Source organism: Quercus suber, unplaced genomic scaffold (genome assembly GCF_002906115.3).
Source record: "Quercus suber isolate HL8 unplaced genomic scaffold, Cork oak 2.0 scaffold_145, whole genome shotgun sequence".
Taxonomy (NCBI): domain Eukaryota; kingdom Viridiplantae; phylum Streptophyta; class Magnoliopsida; order Fagales; family Fagaceae; genus Quercus; species Quercus suber.
In genome coordinates, this window is record NW_027069606.1 from 570,247 (window position 1) to 588,865 (window position 18,619).

An 18,619-nucleotide genomic window follows, 5' to 3' on the forward strand; every position below is an offset into this window, starting at 1 on the left:
ATGATAAAGTCTAGCTACCTTCGGGGAAAATTTCCTTATTAATCTCAAAATATTTTTCTATTTTTGCCGGAAGCTCGTTGGAATTAATTAGGGATAGCAAACATTCTTCCTCTCATTTGAGTAGCCATGTCCTACTCTTCTCTAGGATGGGGTTTAGCAATGCTCACCTTATCCCGCCTTGTGTGTGTTTATATATATATATATATTTATTTTTTTTTCTTCTTCTTCAATATATATTTAAATTATTTATATATATATATTTTTTTTTTATTGCTCCAACTTTTCATTCTCTTAACACTCTCATAATTGTCGTCTCTCCCTTTTTGTTTTATCTTTATCTCATTAATGTTGTAATCACCTTATTAGGGATAACAAATTACTTCTAACTCACCTTGAAACCGACCTGTCCTACTCATGTCTTGCACGTGTTTTTCACACCCCAAGAAAAAACTGAAGCACTCATAATCTGACCCTACCCTATTTGTTATCATCCTTAAAATTTTCTTTTTCTTTTCTTTTCTTGAGTGTGTTTAAGGATTTTGTTTACCATGATATGTGTCAAAGCCATATTGTCATGACCACTACCCTCCCATGACCCAACCAAACCATCATACAGAAATAGCAAATTAACAACTGATAAGGACATCAAACCCATAATTGAAGTCAAATTGACTTTGAGTGAATCGAGCACCAAGGATGAAAAAACTAGATATAACAGAAAGAGAGAGTGAGAGAGCAAAAATCAACTTGTCAAACCTAGATTACGATAGTTCTTGTGGCTTCACATTATTATTACCCAAATCTACCTCCCAAAAAACATCCAACCAAACGACCAAGTAATTTTTGTACTACAAGCCGTTTAGGATTGACAACCTTAATACAACCCCGCTTCAAAAGTCTGCAAATAATACCCATTTTGGCTTGAAAATTCAGGTTCCAAATTCCAACACCCCGCCCAATTTCCAGCCACATAGCTTCTCTCTCTCTCTCTCTCTCTCTCTCTCTCTTTGAAACATGCAGTCACCAACTCTTCACCTCTGCAAAACACTAATCAGCACAAACCATCACCACCAGGTGGGGTTCCATCACACCCTTTCAACCCCTCAAACCCTTTTCACCTCCAATCTCCCAAACCCAAGAAGCCCCAGAAGCCTCATAATTACTCAGGCTTACAAACCCCATCACCATAACTACAACAACAATAATACCACTTCTAAAGCTGTGAAGGGCAAGAAGGACAACGTGTGGAGCGTGGACAACGAGCTTGCTCAGAAAGACAAGGAGAAAACCTCTAAAAGGAGGCCTAAGGGGAAGAGAATGATCAGGAGGAAGAGAACTAAGGCTGGTGCTGGTGTTAGAGTCTTGGTCTCTAGTGCTATGCTAGTGGAGGTTGAGACTGTTCTTCAAACTCAGGTAACTGTCTTTTTTTTTGCTTGAATTTTGGAATTTATGGATGTGGAATGTTTTTGTTTTGTTGTTAAGGAAAATGGGAAAGTAAGAGAATTGGGGTTTGGGAATTGGGCAGGTACTGTCAAGTTTTTGTTTTGAACAATGGGTTATGGAAAGTTTTGGTTTTGGATGGTAAGATAATGTGGAAATGGAATGAGGGGAATTAAATTTTGGGGATTGAGTTTTTCATTTTTAGTTTTTGAATATTAAGTGCATATGAATATGCTTGTCAGTGTGCTTGTATTGTATTTGAAATTGGATATAATAAAGCGAAATTCTAAAAATTTGATGTACTTCCTCTGTTTGGTTATTGAGGAAAATATAGTATAGAAGTTAGAAATTCCTGAACTTTGAATATTGAATTGAGAAAGTTGAGGAAAAGAATGTATAGAAGTTAGGAAATCCCAAATTTTGAAAATGGAGGAAAAGAGGAAAGATATTATGAATTGAGTTTGTGATTTATATAGTTTGGTTTTTAATAAAATTAAACTGGGATCAAGAATAAGAATGTAGTCCTTGATCCATGGTAGATTATCTAACAAACGTTCCCAAAGTGTCTGAAATTAGTGGATTATTGGCAATTACTAGAAGTTATAGTGCTTCTTGATTCATATTCAGCTTGAAGTATGGGACTTAAAAATGAGAGATGGTTTCATCTCCACCCTTAATCCTCCCCCACCCCACCCCGATTCCTACTAACCAAAACAAAGGAAAGAAACGAAACTTATTCTTCTACTATAAGTATTTGTATTCTTATGTTCAGCAAGTACATACGTGCTCTGTGCATAGAACTTTCAATTTTCAACAACTAGTTCTTTTTGTGCCTTGGAGTGTTTAACCTAATGAACGGTCTCCACCCCCCCCCCCAACAAAATATTTCTTTCTTTCTTTCAGGAACCTGTAATAAGGCCAATGTGGAATACATTTGCTAGTAGTGTGAGTGGGATATGGAAGGGGGTGGGAGCAGTATTCTCACCAATAACTGCCGAAATGGAGCCAATTGACATTGGAAACAAGAATGAAAACTTATATGATTGCTATACTCTTTCTTGCATTGAGGCAGAGCCATCCTCTTCTGGAGGAACGACATCTCAAATCCATAGGAAGATAAATTGGGTGACTTTGAATCCTTATGGCGAAGAACCAAGGCATATTGGTGGCAGTGATAGAAGCAAAGAAGAGCATGAAGCTGGGCGTGTATCTTCACCCACTAAAGAAATGACTCATGAGATTGTACCAAGTCATGTTTTGCCAAAATTTGGGTCTTTTGACTTCAAAACAAGTGATGTGATGGATGAAGATGTCATGGGCAGTGAACCTGGTCTTGTTTTCTTCGAGGTATGATCCACCCCTTTCCTCCTGGATGACTAAATGAGTATTCCAGGAGAAAGTGATGATAGTGATTATTTAGCTTCCAGACTTTCAGAAAATTACTGCAGCATGAATATCAAATTATCTTTTTATAGTTATAAGACAATGCCAAAATTGTGAATGATATAATTGGTTGGTTTGCAGGATGGATCATATTCTAGGGGTCCTGTTGATATACCAATTGGTGAAGTTGATGATTCCAATTATTACCTTTCTCCAACTTTTAAATTTGAACAAGTAAGTTTAGTATGACACTCACTGATCATTTCAAACATATTTGTAATATAAGTGACGTAACAGGTTGTTTGCTGATTATTCTTATAATCAGCTACAGATCGATCTTTAGATCTAGGGTGTTGCAGATTCATATCTTATATGTCATTTCATTTAACCAAGTACAGACAGACATACACATACAGTGATACGTGCATATAGACTTGATCATTTGTGTTATTGGGTTATGAATCATGGATTTCTAACTCCCTTGAATCTCATTTATAGTAAATATTAATATATACTATTTCCTTTATTTTTGTTGCTTTTTTGCATCAATTATTATGAAGCTACTTTGAAGAAAAAATTTGTATTATGTCATGAGCTGATTATTTATTTCTTTAACCATACTATTGCATATTGATCCATTTGGAAACTGGAGGAATCTGAAAATAGCTAGTAGTTTTTTATTTGTTTAAAAAAAAAAGATTTTTCTCAGCTCTTCCTTTTTCTTTGCTCAGTGTTTGGTTAAAGGTTGCCACAAAAGACTCAGGATCATCCATACAATAGAATTTAATAATGGTGGTTCAGATATACAGATAATGAGAATTGCTGTTTATGAAGAAGAGTGGGTCAGTCCTGCTAGTCTTCCTGAGCAAAGGTATTCTTATGCTTCATTTTGCGGTTTGCAATGCATGTTGTTCTAGTATATCTTCTGTCATTCAAGTATTGGAAATTAACAATGTTTACAGCTCTCTCTTCTAATGCTAGTCTGATAATTTTTTTTTACCTGTTTCATATTGCTCAATTTATAACACCAAATGTGTAAAAGAAACATCACGTGTGCAGGTTTGATAACTCTAATGGAAGATGAACACAAGCCATAAAAACTCATGGTTCCGCTATAAGTATTTTATTTATGCAAACTTTTTGCTGATATATATAGGTTTAACTATATTAAGTATTAACAGATTCCAATCTTCATTATGTACTACTTGTTGAGCTGGAAGCTTAAACCCTATGAAATCCCTTGATACCTGCTCCATCAATTTAATAGAAATTCTCGCAACTAATAAGCTTCTCAGTACCTTCCTTCCTAGTAAAATATTGAATCAAATTGAAGTTTGGCTGAGTATTTGTAGATTTTGTTATTTGAAAACTTTTTTTAATTTCTTAATTTATTAATATTTCATTAAAAGACTTTACATAGTAGGGACTAGGGAGAGAATGTAGCCTGGAAGGTAAATGAACTGGAGCTTGTTCTTTGTAGAAGGTGGTCAAGATATTCAGCTAACTTTGTTTTTAAGGAACTTGACATCGCATTACTTGTAAAACATTTTGGTCATTTGGCAATCAATCCGAGACCATATTGTGAAATTTGGATAGTCCAGCTGGAATGTTTCTTCATACTAGCAATGGATTTGAAAGAATTTGTTATTTTGTTAGAATTTATGGTGGCAGAGCTTAGAGCTTATGGTTCACTGGAGTATTTTGGTGTTCATCTTTAAAAAATTTCAGGGTTCATTCTCCTGACTTTCACTGAGCACAGACCTCAAATTTTTCATTTCTTGAAAACATTTAATTTGTTTCTTTGCACTTTTATTGTAGATGTTTGCGTTGTTTTGTCTCCACATACTGCCAACAGTCTTAATTGGGAATTATTCTGAATGGAATAATTCTCAAGAATGACTTGAAAAGTCTTTGCTCATACTTTAATCTAGCTATACATGCACATGCTCCATTCATATGATGCTAGTATTATGTTAATGAAAATGGTAATGCTCCCATCATCATGATATGTTCTGCATTCAGGGACCCTCCATCATTGCCATATGTTTGTCATGAAGCAAGCCCAGGTTAAGCTATTCATTTTGTACAGGTGCTTGGTTTCTAAATTTTGATAGGTTTCAGGGTGTAGAGGTTTGACTTGCAATTATCACACTTGTGCATTGTGATTACATTTTTAACTTCAATTAAATTATAATATAGTTTCTACATTGTTATAAGCAGTGAACCAGACTTTGATTTGAAGCCATTTTCTCAGCGGAAGCGAACCCAGCCATCGGAGCTGACTGGTTCCTGGAAGGTGTTTGAGGTTAGTGCTACTCCAGTATTTGGTGAGGAGATGGTGGCGGAAGAAAGCAATGGCACCCCATATGTTTACCTTTGCACAGAAACTTTAAAGAAGAGGAGCTTGCCTGAAATTCCAGTCTACTTTGGGGAGGAAGAGATGCTGGACATGCAGGATGCAACTGTCCTTTGGCTTCCGGGTGGCGTCACGGGCTATGTTGATGTAAGCAACGAAGGCAACCTTTGTATTGGAGTTGGATGGTACTCAGATGAAGGAATAAATCTTGTTATGGAGAGAGATTATGGAGTAGATGGGAAGCTGAAGGAGGTTCGATCAAAAACAGAGGTAAAGAGAAGGTGGTCTGACCCGCTCCCTATGTAAAGTTTCTCTTGAAAACAATTTTGGCTTGTATTTAGTAGTAATTGCGTGTATATTTGTTTATGTCAAGGAAGCTATGACAATGTGAATATTAAGTTGTTCCATACTAATGCTTGGAAGTTTAGCTGGCCAAAAATCTTTTTGAGATCAAGAATAGTAAAGCATTGAGCCCCTTGTTTGCCTCCAAAAGATCTCAGGAGAGATTTTTCAGACGAGCTGTCGCAGTTTCTTGGATATTTAAATGATCATAGCTAGCTTTGATCTTGTTAATTTAAAAAGCCACATACAAGAACTCAAACCAAGTTTGATTGGCTCTGGTTGACATTATGGTTTGATATATTCTGGATCCTGTTTTAACTCAAGAAGATCGTCTGGATCCGATGCCATGGAAGCTCAACATAGACATGCATGTAGGCTTTATTTTGGGCGGAGTAGCAAACTAGTAACAACTAACAAGGCCCATGAGAATATTCCTTCTGGCAAGCTATGTGAAAGAAATGGAAAGAAAAATGGTTATATATGAAGCAAGCAACCAGACTGCGTTGGATTTTGTAGACCGAAAAAATAAATAGACTGGAATTACAGCAAGGGGTCATATTATAATCCATTGCAGATTAACCTCTTAAAAGGAGACATTATTTAACCTCAACTTGCAATTTATGATTTATCAAAGTAAGGGCCCATTAAAATGTATCTGGCTTCATGCTAGACAGTGTTAAAAGTAAATAGTAAGAAGCTCTGATGTGGATTTAACGTATCTACAGCATTTTACATTACATCCATCTCTGCGTATAGGCAAAAAAGAGGTGAGTCAAAAAACTTATAATATCATAACAATGGTGTTATGGCAGCCAGCATAGTTTGAGACTGGCTGAGCATTTCAGTTAGGATACTGAGCCTTCAAAAATGTTGATCAACCTTACTCCTTTCACAGGTCCAATGAGACTTGACTTTGTCTATGAATAAGGTGATCACTCTGGACATTTGCAGAGTCCAAACTGAGCCCTTTCCTGAGCATCCTCTGCTTCCTCAAACTCTCATGGCATGAGACAAAGAACTCATGCCTGAGGGCTTCGTCTGCACTGAGTCTAAGTCTTGGGTTTACAGTCAAGCACTTCTCCACAAGATCAAAAAGGGATCTGGGAATGAGCTTAAAAAACTCTGGCCTCTTCGTATGAGTTTTGCACCAACTTTGCAGTTCCATGGATGGTAAGAACTTTATGTCAAATAACTCCTGGAATATTCAGATAATCCTCAATAAAATGTAGTTTATATTTGACAACAGCTGTTCTAACATTTAATAACACATCTCTAAACCAATACATTATATATCAGAACTACCATGCTGATGAAGTTAAGCCATTTTTGTTGGCAAAATTTTAGAACAAACCCCCCCCCCCTAAAAAAAAAAAAAAAAAAAACACTCAGGAAAGGCCATTCAGCAACAGGAAACTAAATGCAGTTAAACTTTCAGTCTTTCACTGAATTTTGATAATTTCATCAAGAACTGCCCTATTATTATTCCATAACCTATTAAAATATTATTGTCTATATGATATGTTTGGAAAAGATTTTTATTTATTTTTATGACTAATGATATCTTTGGAAAAGAAGTAATAAATATCTTGACAAGAGGTACTAGGGTAAGCATCTTGTTAAAAATATTTTCAGTGTAGGACTAGAGTCATCAGCTTTCTATTGAACAGAAGACATGGTAAAAGGGAACTTTAACTAATAATTACCACTGGAAATGAGGAATCACGGTCATGCAGTTTGGCAACTTCCCATAAATCTTCACTGCCCTTTAACTTTACAATGTCTTTTATATTCCTGTCATGATTGTGATCATTCTCAGCCAAGAAAATATGGTGACAGAGAACACAACACATAACTATGTTCATATCAAGTGTAAGGATTTTTACTGTTCTGGGTCTCCAGTAAAGGGAGTTCTTCCAATCATCAGGTAAAGTAGGGTAACTCCAGCTGACCAGACATCAACCTTGGGACCTTGATGCAGAGATCTTAACAGGACCTGCATTATAGAGCCCAATAAAATAACAATTGAATGCATTCTAGGGTTAAAGATAAAATGCATCTTTAAGTGCCTAAACAATAATGCAAGGAATAAGATGGCATCAAGACCTCACCTCTGGAGCACGAAATCCCTTGGTTCCAACACAAGGGCCTTCTCTTTTTTGTTTTGGAACCCCTAGAAATAACTAAAACAATTAGTAGACAGAAACTACTGAGGTAACTGCTCAACGTGCTGTATCTGGCTACACACCTGTGCTTTTCAGTAACCCAGCACCAGCAGATTGCAGAGGCATTGGGCTCAGATAAGCAATTTTGCTGTCAATCTTGTCTGGAGGAGCAGCAGCTCTTTCCCTTTGAGAACCAGGAATTTGCGCTGCATCTCGCACCAGGCTGATCAGCTCTTTCCTTCCCAGGAAAGGAAGAGGCTCCCTCAGCCTCTCTGTGGAAGGAGTCCTGGTGCTTGTTGCATCCTTTGTGGAGGTTATACCTGAGCCATCTGCACCTTGGCTTTTAAACAAATTTCCAACAGGAAGATCACGATAGTTCTTTAAGGGACTGCCAATAGCCCGTTTCATCATGTTCTTATTAGGTTCATGTGTGGGCTTGGAATTAACTGACACCCCTTTTTTGGCAGCTATAAAATTTCCTCTCACAAGTTTATCATCTTTAATTGATGGAGCAGATTTTGAATGAGGGAGAGGAACATGATCAATAGAAACATTATGACTTGATTTTGATTTACCTGCACAGATGCATGAATTGGCCAATTAAGGAGAGAAATTTCAAAGAAACCAAATATTTATGATAACTGAGTATAACTAACAGCACAGTTAACCAAGGAGTAAATCAGCAATAAAATCTAGTCATTTAAGAAGATATAAGCTATGACTCATACAGTGGAACTCAAGAACATAACTAAGTAGCCAACAAGAGAAAAATTACTCATACAGCGGACAAAGATTCACGCAGGACAACTTATAAGAATTATAATGGCAGAGCTTACTTCCAATAGTGTACTTGCTCTGTAAATCCTGTAAAAAAGAAAAATGAAGACAGACACCATCAGATTATTTTGATGTTTTAACTTTTAATTCAGTGAAATGACTGCTTAAAAAATTCACATTAGTATGGCAGCACTAGCAGGATAAGCAACTCAACCATGGCAAGATTGAAATCAATGAGATAGCCTTTATTTAGCTTCCGAGAGAAGAGGAAGTTCCCAGGCTTAACATCTCTGTGAATCACTCCCTGCAATTACAAGATAAAGACCATTACAACTAGGCATTTTTTGAGACTTCTCTAAATGTACAACTTTAGGAGTATCTTACCTGCTTATGCAAACATGCAAGGGCCCTAAACAGACAATAACCATACCACTGGAGCTGATATACATCTATGTCTTTCTTCAAAACCTAGAAAAAAAACAATGCAGTTGACAAGGCTGCTAAGCAAGGGTTCAAATCACTCATAAGCCAACAAGGTTACAGCTTTTAGGGAAAAAAAATCCGTCTTTTTTAAGCATGTGCACAACTGAAAAAAAGTAGGTTGGAGCTCCTATTTTGTCAATAATGACTGAGCTAGTCAGGTCAAAAGAGGTTTTCAGGACCTGTCAGCCCAGAGCATGTCATAATTTTGATCAAAAAAGAAAAATTGAACTGTTAAAGTGTCTAATTTACCTCAGGTCTGTCATGCTGAACATGCTCCAAAACAAAGCAGTCGTTGTTGCCACTTTGGAAAGACCCTTCAAACTTTATGATGAAGTTTCTACCCCTACATTAAAATAATTCAATAGAAAAATTTTCATTTGTGACAAGTCTTACATTTAAGATATAAAAACACATTTATATCTATAATCACATGTATACTTACCCAAAACGATCCAGCATTTTGAGCTCATTATTAACATGGTGTTTATGGGCGTTGGCATGGGGACCTGAATAACCACAAACGTAAACCATAGCATCAATTTCTTGAAATGCATTATGATATCCAGTGCAAGTAAAGCGATTTTCATTTAGAACAGAAGTTAGGTTCATAGTCTTTTAATCTTTTGCAAAGTTGATTTAGATTTATAATCTGAATAAACTAGCAAGACAGGTAGAGATTGAAAATTTTAAAAATGAAAAATCAAATTATTATATGATGAAAACTATGTTGAAGCTTCATTTTTGCAATCACTTATGGTAGCATTGAAACTATGCACATGAACATATCTTCTTTTATTAATTTTTTTAAAAATATTTATTTACCTTTTTTATAATAAATCAATGTGAAGTCTTAAAACTTTTAATATAATCCATCTCACAACCTCTTTCTTAAATATGTACAACTCACGGGTTTAGCCAACAATTTTAAAACACATTATTTGCATGCCTAGAACACACACATGCACATATGTGTGTGCGCTATTTTGGTTCAAATTTGAACAACATTTGGTTAAAGAAAAGAAAGGAAACAACCCATGAGCTGTCACTTAGAATGAAAAATATTATGAATACCAACTTTATGTTGGAAAGCATACATGTAAAATTACTAGATACATTTTCAAATATACAAATAAACCCTAACCAATTCCACAAAGTACTTTCCACAAGCTACTTTATAAGCAATATCCTTAAGGATGAAGGACTTGGTGCTGTCAATGAATTAAAAGGCTAACAATGAATAGTACATACAAAGTCAGACAAATTAATTAAGTTCTTAAACAGTTATTTGAAACATATAAACAATATAGATATATAATTGTTCTAACATAAGCAGTCTTAGTGTCACCATGATGCTGTGACATCATACAATGCTTTAAAGATATCAAAGGGTGGTGATTTCAATATGCCTATAAGATAAGAAGTACATCATTAAAACCAAAGAAAAACTACATTAACTATTCCAACAAATCATTTACTCAATAATCACAAGCAGCATGATGAAAGGGAAGACATGATGGTTTATGAGAAGACCAAGATCTTATTGAAAAGAATTTACATTTTTTTTTTCCCTTTTTGATGAATGGTAAGAATTTTCTTGGAGGACAAAAGAATATATAACTATATATACAGGATGTATACACTACAGCCTCTCAGGATTTTACAACTGATAATTCATAAGAAAAATGCAATCCAGGAAAGAAGAATTTACAGATTTATACAACTAAACCAGCTAATATCCTCCTCAAAAAGAAATAAATAAATGAATTTTAAAAAACCAAGCGAGGAATGAATGGTGAGACTAAATTCTTTTGGACCCACATACCTAGAAGTACATATTTGTTCAACATTGTGCTACATGCCTACATGTAAGTACAATCTTAGTGGTTGGCAGCCAAATATCAACAAAGCATTTAAAGCAAATTCCCATTTACCCCTTCATTCTTCCTCCTTATGTTAGGGTAATACATAGCCATTTTTCATCAAATAGTATTGCTTAGATTGAACATTAAAGCATATTAACATATAGCCTGTCAATATAAACTAAAACATAAACCATCAGAAACTAGAGTCAACCACACAACGTAACAGAAAGTTTTCTTTTATTGGTAAGTTATACTCGCACCCAATGAGTCTTGAACTAAAAACATCACCCTCCATCCCATCATAGGAGAAAGTGTCTTTTGAGCTAGAGATCAATGATACAATGTATAAGAAAGTTATGCCTCACGTACATTTAATAGCAAACATTTTCCCGTCATTCTTTCTCCGAGCCCTGTAAACAGTGCCATAACCACCTGGATAGTCGAGTGCAACAAATGGCAGTAAGAAAATCAACCAAGATAGGGTTATAAACAGGAAAACACATTAATGTCGTTTCAATACCTGAACCTTCTTCTTCCTCGATTATGAAAGATTCAAAGTGTGGGAATGTTTTTTCCTCCAACTGGTTCAAGAAAGCAACCATAATAAACAACCATGTACATCCTTGAACTCAACTAGCTGGAATAAAAATTGACTAAGCAGCCCTTCTCAAAAGCACAACACCCAAACTGGAGTAGAGAACTTTGAGCAAGACAGTACAAAATAACTATTATCTTTTGTAGGAACTTACAGTTGAAGTTATAGAGTTAGTAGCATCGACCATGTTTTCTTTATCACGCATGTTCTTGTTATGATTTTGCTTTAAATTCTTCTCCATAAGCATAGCTTTCTGACCACTTTTACACTGATCCCGCTGCTTGGGAGTAATAACAACTTTATTATGGTCTAATGAATCCATGACAACTCGTGGTTCTGGAGGTACAGCATTCTTGCGCAAGCCCTTCAATCTGCAAGAGGATTTTGCCAGCACTTTCTGAGTGGAACAATGCTCAACAATAGGAAAGGTGGCCTGAGTCTCCACCTTTTTTACCATCTGGTCTTTATCTGAGGTGATATTGTCCATCACATTTCTCAACTCCAAGCAGTTCACCGGTGCATCATGAGTAACATTTGTCTTTTCTGATGGGATTAGGTTTTGTAAATCTCCTTTTGCACTAAAATTAGTGCATCCTTCCTTTCCGCTAATTTTCACTTGGGTCTCTGCATCTTCTTTTGGTTGGCTCATTGAAACATCGCAAGGATGAATATCATACTTGCCAACCACTGTTGGAGAAACATTGCATTGCCTATCTTCTTCTTGGAAAATTGTGGTTGTGTAACCCGGTTGAAATCTAAATCTAAAGTCACTGATCAGGGCTTCTTCACATAGTAATGGATCTTGAAAGCTAATTGGGGGAGCTAGGTTTAGATCAGGAATGTATTCGGTAATGCTCTCTACTTGCATTGGCTTCAGAGTATTTGAACAAGTTTCGGTTTTGAACAATCCATTACAGAATTTGAATGTATTCACAGGTCCTGGGATCTCTTTACACATAATAATCTCTATCCCAACATCATTTTTACCTTCTTTGTGTTCAAGATCTGTTGTAGGAAATCTCAGAAAGTTGGAAGAAGAGCCCAGAAGCACAGGGGATATGGCTGTCTCTTTATTTAAAACTCCCAATTCAACTTTTGAGGGAGGCAAGATAGCTTTCAATGAATTCATGTTTCTGATCATAATATTTTCACCTTCAAAACATTTATGCATAAGAGAAAAAATTCAGAAGCTTGCACAAAATAATGAGCCAATAAGTCACTACTTACAAGTATGGGACAAATAATGACTGGTGATTCAAAAATGCAATGAAACCCAAACCAAAAGGTCAGAAAAGTGAAGATGGATTAGGCCAAAGCTTCTCCATCAACTCAAAAATGTCAACCCCACTGATAAAAGTTTTAACCAAAAAAAAATATGAAAAGAAATTCAGAAAGCGATTCATAAAAATTAACTTCAATCTAACAATAGATGCTATTATTTCACCTGATCTTGATACTTTCAAAGTACCAGAGCAACGCTTCTAACACATAAAACAACCCACATGAAAGATGACTAAATTTACCAGTCAACATTCTCATTTGTTGATCTTCAATTTAGAGTCATTATAACAAAATCTCACCAGAAAACTAGCATGGGCAGCATTAGAACCACCAACTTTTCAGTTCATTTAAACTTTTCAATGCATAGCAAACAAAATTAAAATGATATGCACACAGCTAAAAAGACTTAGTCCCAAAACTATGAATCAATTATGGATCCTTACAAACTAATCTGGGTCATTCACATGTATTTTTTCTGCCATTCTATACTCTCTAATCAAATTTCTTTAGAATTTAAAATAAATAGTGTGTGTGTGTGTGTGTATAGAGAGAGAGAGAGAGAGAGAGAGAGAGAGAGAGAGAGAGAGAGAACACATGGGTTACAATCTACATCCATAGAGGAAAGCCTCTGACGGCTACAACTTCACTATATGGAGTTATACATTACAATGGATCCAATGTGGGATATTTTATAGAAGACTAAACCTAGAGTAATCATATAACACTAAACCATGGTTACTAGAATTAGTATACTTTGCTTGTACAACAAGTACGATTGGGCTTGATAGCTTTAACAATTTCATATAATACTATATTTCATAACGGTGTCTTATTTGCCGAATCATGTTATAATTTTTTTAAAATTTCTCGTGTTGCCGAATCATACTCGTACCCGTGTCTATGTCCATGTATCCTAGATTCCCACCAATCTATTTTAACATTCTTGCTAATTTCAAATTCGGAAACCTAAAATTTCTTACCTATTTTTTCTTCTTTCTTTAAATGCACACAAAGAGAGATTCACTTTCATTCATTCTCATACACTAATAACCACACCCAAAAATAAAAAATGTTAAAGAATACCTTAATAGAAGTATCTTGAATCCCATTTTCCAACACACAACAAAGCTTTATCGCTTTCAATCCCTATCAGTTAATCCCAAATCAATCACCATTAAAATTAATTAATTAATTAATTAAAAGAAAAGTCAAAATCATATACCATTTCCAGAGATTGAAGCAGATGATCTCCTTTTAGCCATTGACGCTACAAGTCCATCTAATTCCGCTCTCTTCCGTTTCCTAAAGTAAGTCTTCACATTACTATCCCACACTCTATCTGACTCCAAAACCCTAATTCCAAACCTCGAAACTTTCCCGCCAAAAACCGCCATGGCAGCAAACTCCCGAAACAACGCCGAGACCGCCGCCATGGAAACCGTAACGAATCCGTTTTCGGATTGATGAATCGGAAAACCGGGGATCGAACATAGGTACCGAACGAGGTCCGGCGGTGCATCGAGGAGCACGCGCTTCGAAGAGCGTTCTTCTTCGGGACGAGCCGAACCGGTGATACGAGAGAGAATTGGTATAAGTTGCCAAGATTTGTCTCTGACCGATGTGGTGAGTCTGTGGTGTGGTTCTGAGATTGAGAGGTGAGAATTTAGCATGGTGATTTTGAGATTTGATGGGATTCCGTACGAAGATCTGTTTGGTTGCTAAGAAAATGTGTGCAAAGAAACGGAAAATTAAGAAGAGAGAGAGAGAGAGAGAGAGAGAGAGAGGCGGGCATTGAAAATGGGGCTTTGAGGAATTGTAGTTTCGAACGATGAGTTCCCGCCCTTTTTATAATTTGACGAAACTATCCCTATCTGGTGGTTTCAAATTGACGGGAAGGCCCTTTGTAGATGAGAACCAATTTAGCCAATACATGTTATACAAAAGTATAAGTTTGTAACAGCTTATTATTTCCAAAAAAAAAAAAAAAAGTTTGTAACAGCTTATTAAGCTGAAATTAAAATTTTTTTACTGAAAGTATAGAAAAAATATTAAAAATTAAGTTGAATAGTACAGTGGAACCCATAAATAGTATCAAAAAGTATAATAAGACTTATAAATAGTAGCAAAAATAAACTGAAAGTAGAGATAAGCTAAAAAATTTAGCTCATCACAAATGCACACAAAATACATCCATGGGATGATTAAAAAACATCTCAAAATCTTACCTAGAGTTTCAAATCTCTCATTATGTTTGGGTTTGAGTCATGTAAGACGCATTAGTATCAGGATTGGCGAAACCATTTAGCACGGAGATTTGACTTGTCATTTAAAAACTGACTTACTTTTAAGATATATATATATATATATATTTTTATTCAGCAAAAGTAAAAAGTAAAAAATAAAAATCTCAAATCTTTTTCTAAGAAACTCAAAATCTTCTGCTTGGTTTGTGTCCTTTCTCCCAAAAGCGTCCGCATATCTATTTGTGTTTTTGTGGCAATGATTCATACATGCTTATATAGAGTTTGGTTCATTAACTCTCCTGCTATCATCAACAAGAAAGAGGAGATTAATTGTTAATATTATTATTATTAAAAAATAGAAGGGATATTTTTTAGTTTTCTTTTCTTAAAACTCATTACAGTTGGAAATCAGGTCTACTACAACTTTGGCATCAATTTTAATCTTCACTGCTACTAATTTTAAGCTTTTTGTAGATTGTCAATGTCGTTAATACTCTAATGGCACATTCCTAGGTAGTACGAGTGTGCACGAGTTAGATTGGGCGGGTCAAGACCAATATTTTTATTCAATCTACCACTGACAAGTTAGGAAAATCTCCATTCACCGCCGACCCACCAAAGTCTAAATCCAGCAGATCAATTGAAAATGTTGGTGGTTTCAACTCAACAAGTTAGACAAACATTGTTTTTTTTATTTTTATTTTTTATTTTTATTTTTTTATAAATAATAATAATCACATACTACAATTTTTTTTAGCCACACTCAAACTAGCATATAATATAACAAATAAATTTCAAAATGGTATGCAAGGTCTCAAAAGCCATAATGTATATTCATGTACTATTTGTCTATTTTAATATACATTGGAACATACACATACATAGAGAGTATAATAATACCATAAATAAAATGGTTTAGATCTAGGGGTGGGGGTAGATTTAGGAAATTTCTAACCATTATTAAAATAAATGAATAAAAACTTTTGTAGATTAATGACCCATTTCTCAAAGCCCAAAGCTCCGTTGCCTACGCTAGTTGTAATACAAATGTTTCTCAAATAACTTCAAACCCAAGCCCCCATTGCATCTCTGGTCAAATCTAAACCACCTACTAAGCCTAGATTACCCACAGATTGACCCCATATGAATTCAAGTTGAACCACCCCATATGAGGCTTTTAATAATGTCTTGCCAATCCTAGTGTCTGCACTTAAGGGGCAAACTCTACCGCCCTCTGTAGAATCTACAGTGAAGATTAATGTTTTGCCTCTGTGCAGCCATAACGCCCATGCAACCATACTCTAATTGGGAAATACAAGTTTTCTAGGCAAGTGATATAGAGAGGTTTTGTTATCTAACTTGCAATTTCCATGTTGTGATGTTGGCAGTGAAAAAGGAGCTACAAAAGCCAGGAAGGCCCAACTTATCCAACAACTCTTAGCACAGGCACAATTTCTAAAAGCATGAAGAACAGTTTGAGGGTTGGTTTTATTTATATATTTTTTATTTTTTACGTAAGGAACAAGAAATGTCACACTGAGTTCTGAAAAGAAGATTATCAAACAACTAAAATATAACAAAAGAAAATTTAGTCGCTGTTACAACTAATGTAACAACTAGAATTATGCATTCAATTTTATGTACACATCAATGGTACAAGTTCTTGCTAGAACATCCAAAACTCAAACCCCGTAGTTGACATGCATTTTAGAAGTGGAGTGGTAATGGAATAAGTAGTGGATATGAAGGACAAGACGGGGGGGTGGGGGTGGGGGGGGGGGTGGTTGGGTGTTGTTGTTGTTGGGGAGGTTCCACACTGGTAGAAATATCATGGGAGTAGTTACGGATGGAATCGTGTACATGCAGAAAAAGTTGGACAAAAATGTTCAAATACCATCTTTGGCCAAAATCATTTGTGTTCTACCACTGTTTGTAAAATATTTAACAATCTACTACTGTTTTGAAACTCGAGTTCATTAAGCTCAAGCTCTACCACTGTTTTCAGAGAATTTGAGTTTATGAAGATCGAGTTCCAAAAAAATGTGACATGGTGGTAGAAGCTGATCTGTCATTTTATAATTTAGAAATCCACGTGAAACTCGAGTTTCATAAACTCAAGTTCCTTGTAATATAAAACTCGAGCTCTTGAAGCTCGAGTTCTTTATTACTATTTTGAAACTTGAGTTCATTAAGCTCAAAATCTACCGTTGTTTCCATTGAACTTGAGTTCATGAATCTCAAGTTCTACAACTGTTTAGCAATCTAGTAAATCTACCACTGTTTTTTAGAGAATTCAAGTTTATGAAAATCGAGTTTCGAAAAAATGTGACATAGTGGCAGAAACTGATCTGACATTTTATAATTCGGAAGTCCACGTAAAACTCAAGTTTCATTAATTCAAGTTTCTTGTAATATAAAACTCAAGCTTTGAAAGCTCGAGTTCTTTAAAAATTTGTAGAGCTCGAGTTCTTTAAAAATTTGAATAAGTGGGAGATAAGTTCAGATTCTTGTAACTTTGTACCTCTCATTTTCTTTTCCCATTTCATTATCTTTACCCAAGTTTTAGTTGAAACCTGCCTTTACCCAAGTTTTAGTTGAAACCACACCATCCTTTAGGAGCAAGTATGGTCATTAGAGTAGAGTTAGTAGACAAGTCAAAGACTCATTTAAGGAGTTTGCCTCACAACCTTTACTTCATGTCAGACATCTCTTAATGAGATGTGGCATTATGAGCGTGGGACACGCTAGAGTGAAAGAAGATAAGTTGAAGGAAAAAAATGAAAAGAAATAAACCGAAGAAAAGGAAGGCTATTCGGCCGCTATGGTGAGAAGTTTTATGATAAATTTACAATGTTACCATTAAAGATGAAGGCCCCAGTTTTTGAGATGTGGACCTTAGTTTTATGGAACTCAAGTTTTATAAACTTGAGCAACACATTACGAAGAACTTAAGTTTCACGTGACCTTTTTTAATTAAAATAATCCAAATAAGAAGGTGCCACCGTAGCAGTTTTTTATGAAACACGAGTTTTTGAAACTTGAGTCACATGTCAAACCCAAGTTTCACGAAGTTGAGTTTAAAAAGATTGTAAATTGCTAAATATTTCGCAAACAATGGTAAAAAAACAAATTAGTTCGGCCAAAGATGATATTTGACCATTTTTACCAAAAATTCGTCACCCACATTGAATTTTAGCCATATAACAAGAACGAAAGTAGAGAGTTTGAAAAGCTTCCCTTCTAACTTTTGTAGAGGTTAGAAAGAATGCATTCTCCAACCATACAACAAAATAGAGCAAGCAAACAAACTGAAAAATTCCATTGCAATGCCTCAAAACCTGTAGAAATAGAGATACCAAACACAAACATTCTGCATTTCTGCAATTGCTAATTGAAATCCTAAGCATCCAAGTAATTTTCCAAATATTTCTTTCAGGTACAATTTCATATAAAACCTTGTTGCTGATGTTAACCATCTACATGAAGGCAGTTATAGCAATGAAACTGAGATTTACAACCTTTATATGGCTAGCTTAACTAGAAAGCATAATGCTTCTTAAAACTTCTCAGAAGCTACTGATTCAGAAATGCTTCTGGATTACCATAATCATGTATTTCTCGTTCACCATGTTTTACTTTCACCTCATAATTAATCTTGAACAAAAAGTAACACCCACCCACACAACATAGAAAAA

General features: G+C 35.4%; 2 protein-coding genes across 4 annotated transcripts; one reads left to right on the plus strand and one right to left on the minus strand.

Moving 5' to 3' along the window:
- The first annotated feature begins 719 nt into the window (after positions 1-719).
- Positions 720-5,671, plus strand: LOC112018018 (uncharacterized). Its single transcript, XM_024050525.2, has 5 exons — positions 720-1,413; positions 2,344-2,787; positions 2,965-3,057; positions 3,555-3,694; positions 5,044-5,671. Exons 1-5 carry the CDS (start codon positions 1,015-1,017, stop codon positions 5,483-5,485), a joined length of 1,518 nt encoding a protein of 505 aa, XP_023906293.1. The 5' UTR covers positions 720-1,014; the 3' UTR covers positions 5,486-5,671.
- Positions 5,672-6,197: 526 nt separating this feature from the next.
- LOC112018016 (uncharacterized) lies at positions 6,198-14,576 on the minus strand. Of its 3 annotated transcripts, XM_065776930.1 has the most exons (15): positions 13,904-14,013; positions 13,765-13,827; positions 11,555-12,552; positions 11,326-11,386; positions 11,175-11,237; positions 9,386-9,449; positions 9,193-9,286; positions 8,845-8,928; positions 8,675-8,764; positions 8,520-8,547; positions 7,767-8,258; positions 7,630-7,691; positions 7,405-7,514; positions 7,225-7,312; positions 6,198-6,716 (listed from the first exon to the last, which is right to left on the minus strand). In XM_065776930.1, the coding sequence occupies exons 3-15, from the start codon at positions 12,539-12,541 to the stop codon at positions 6,411-6,413; spliced, it is 2,529 nt and encodes an 842-aa protein (XP_065633002.1). In that variant the 5' UTR covers positions 12,542-12,552; positions 13,765-13,827; positions 13,904-14,013; the 3' UTR covers positions 6,198-6,410. The 3 variants fall into 3 exon arrangements, with proteins under 3 accessions (XP_065633002.1, XP_023906291.2, XP_065633003.1); XM_024050523.2 differs by lacking the exon at positions 13,765-13,827 and having other exon boundaries at positions 13,904-14,499; XM_065776931.1 differs by lacking the exons at positions 6,198-6,716; positions 7,225-7,312; positions 13,765-13,827 and having other exon boundaries at positions 7,410-7,514; positions 7,625-7,691; positions 13,904-14,576.
- Between the last annotated feature and the right edge of the window lie 4,043 nt (positions 14,577-18,619).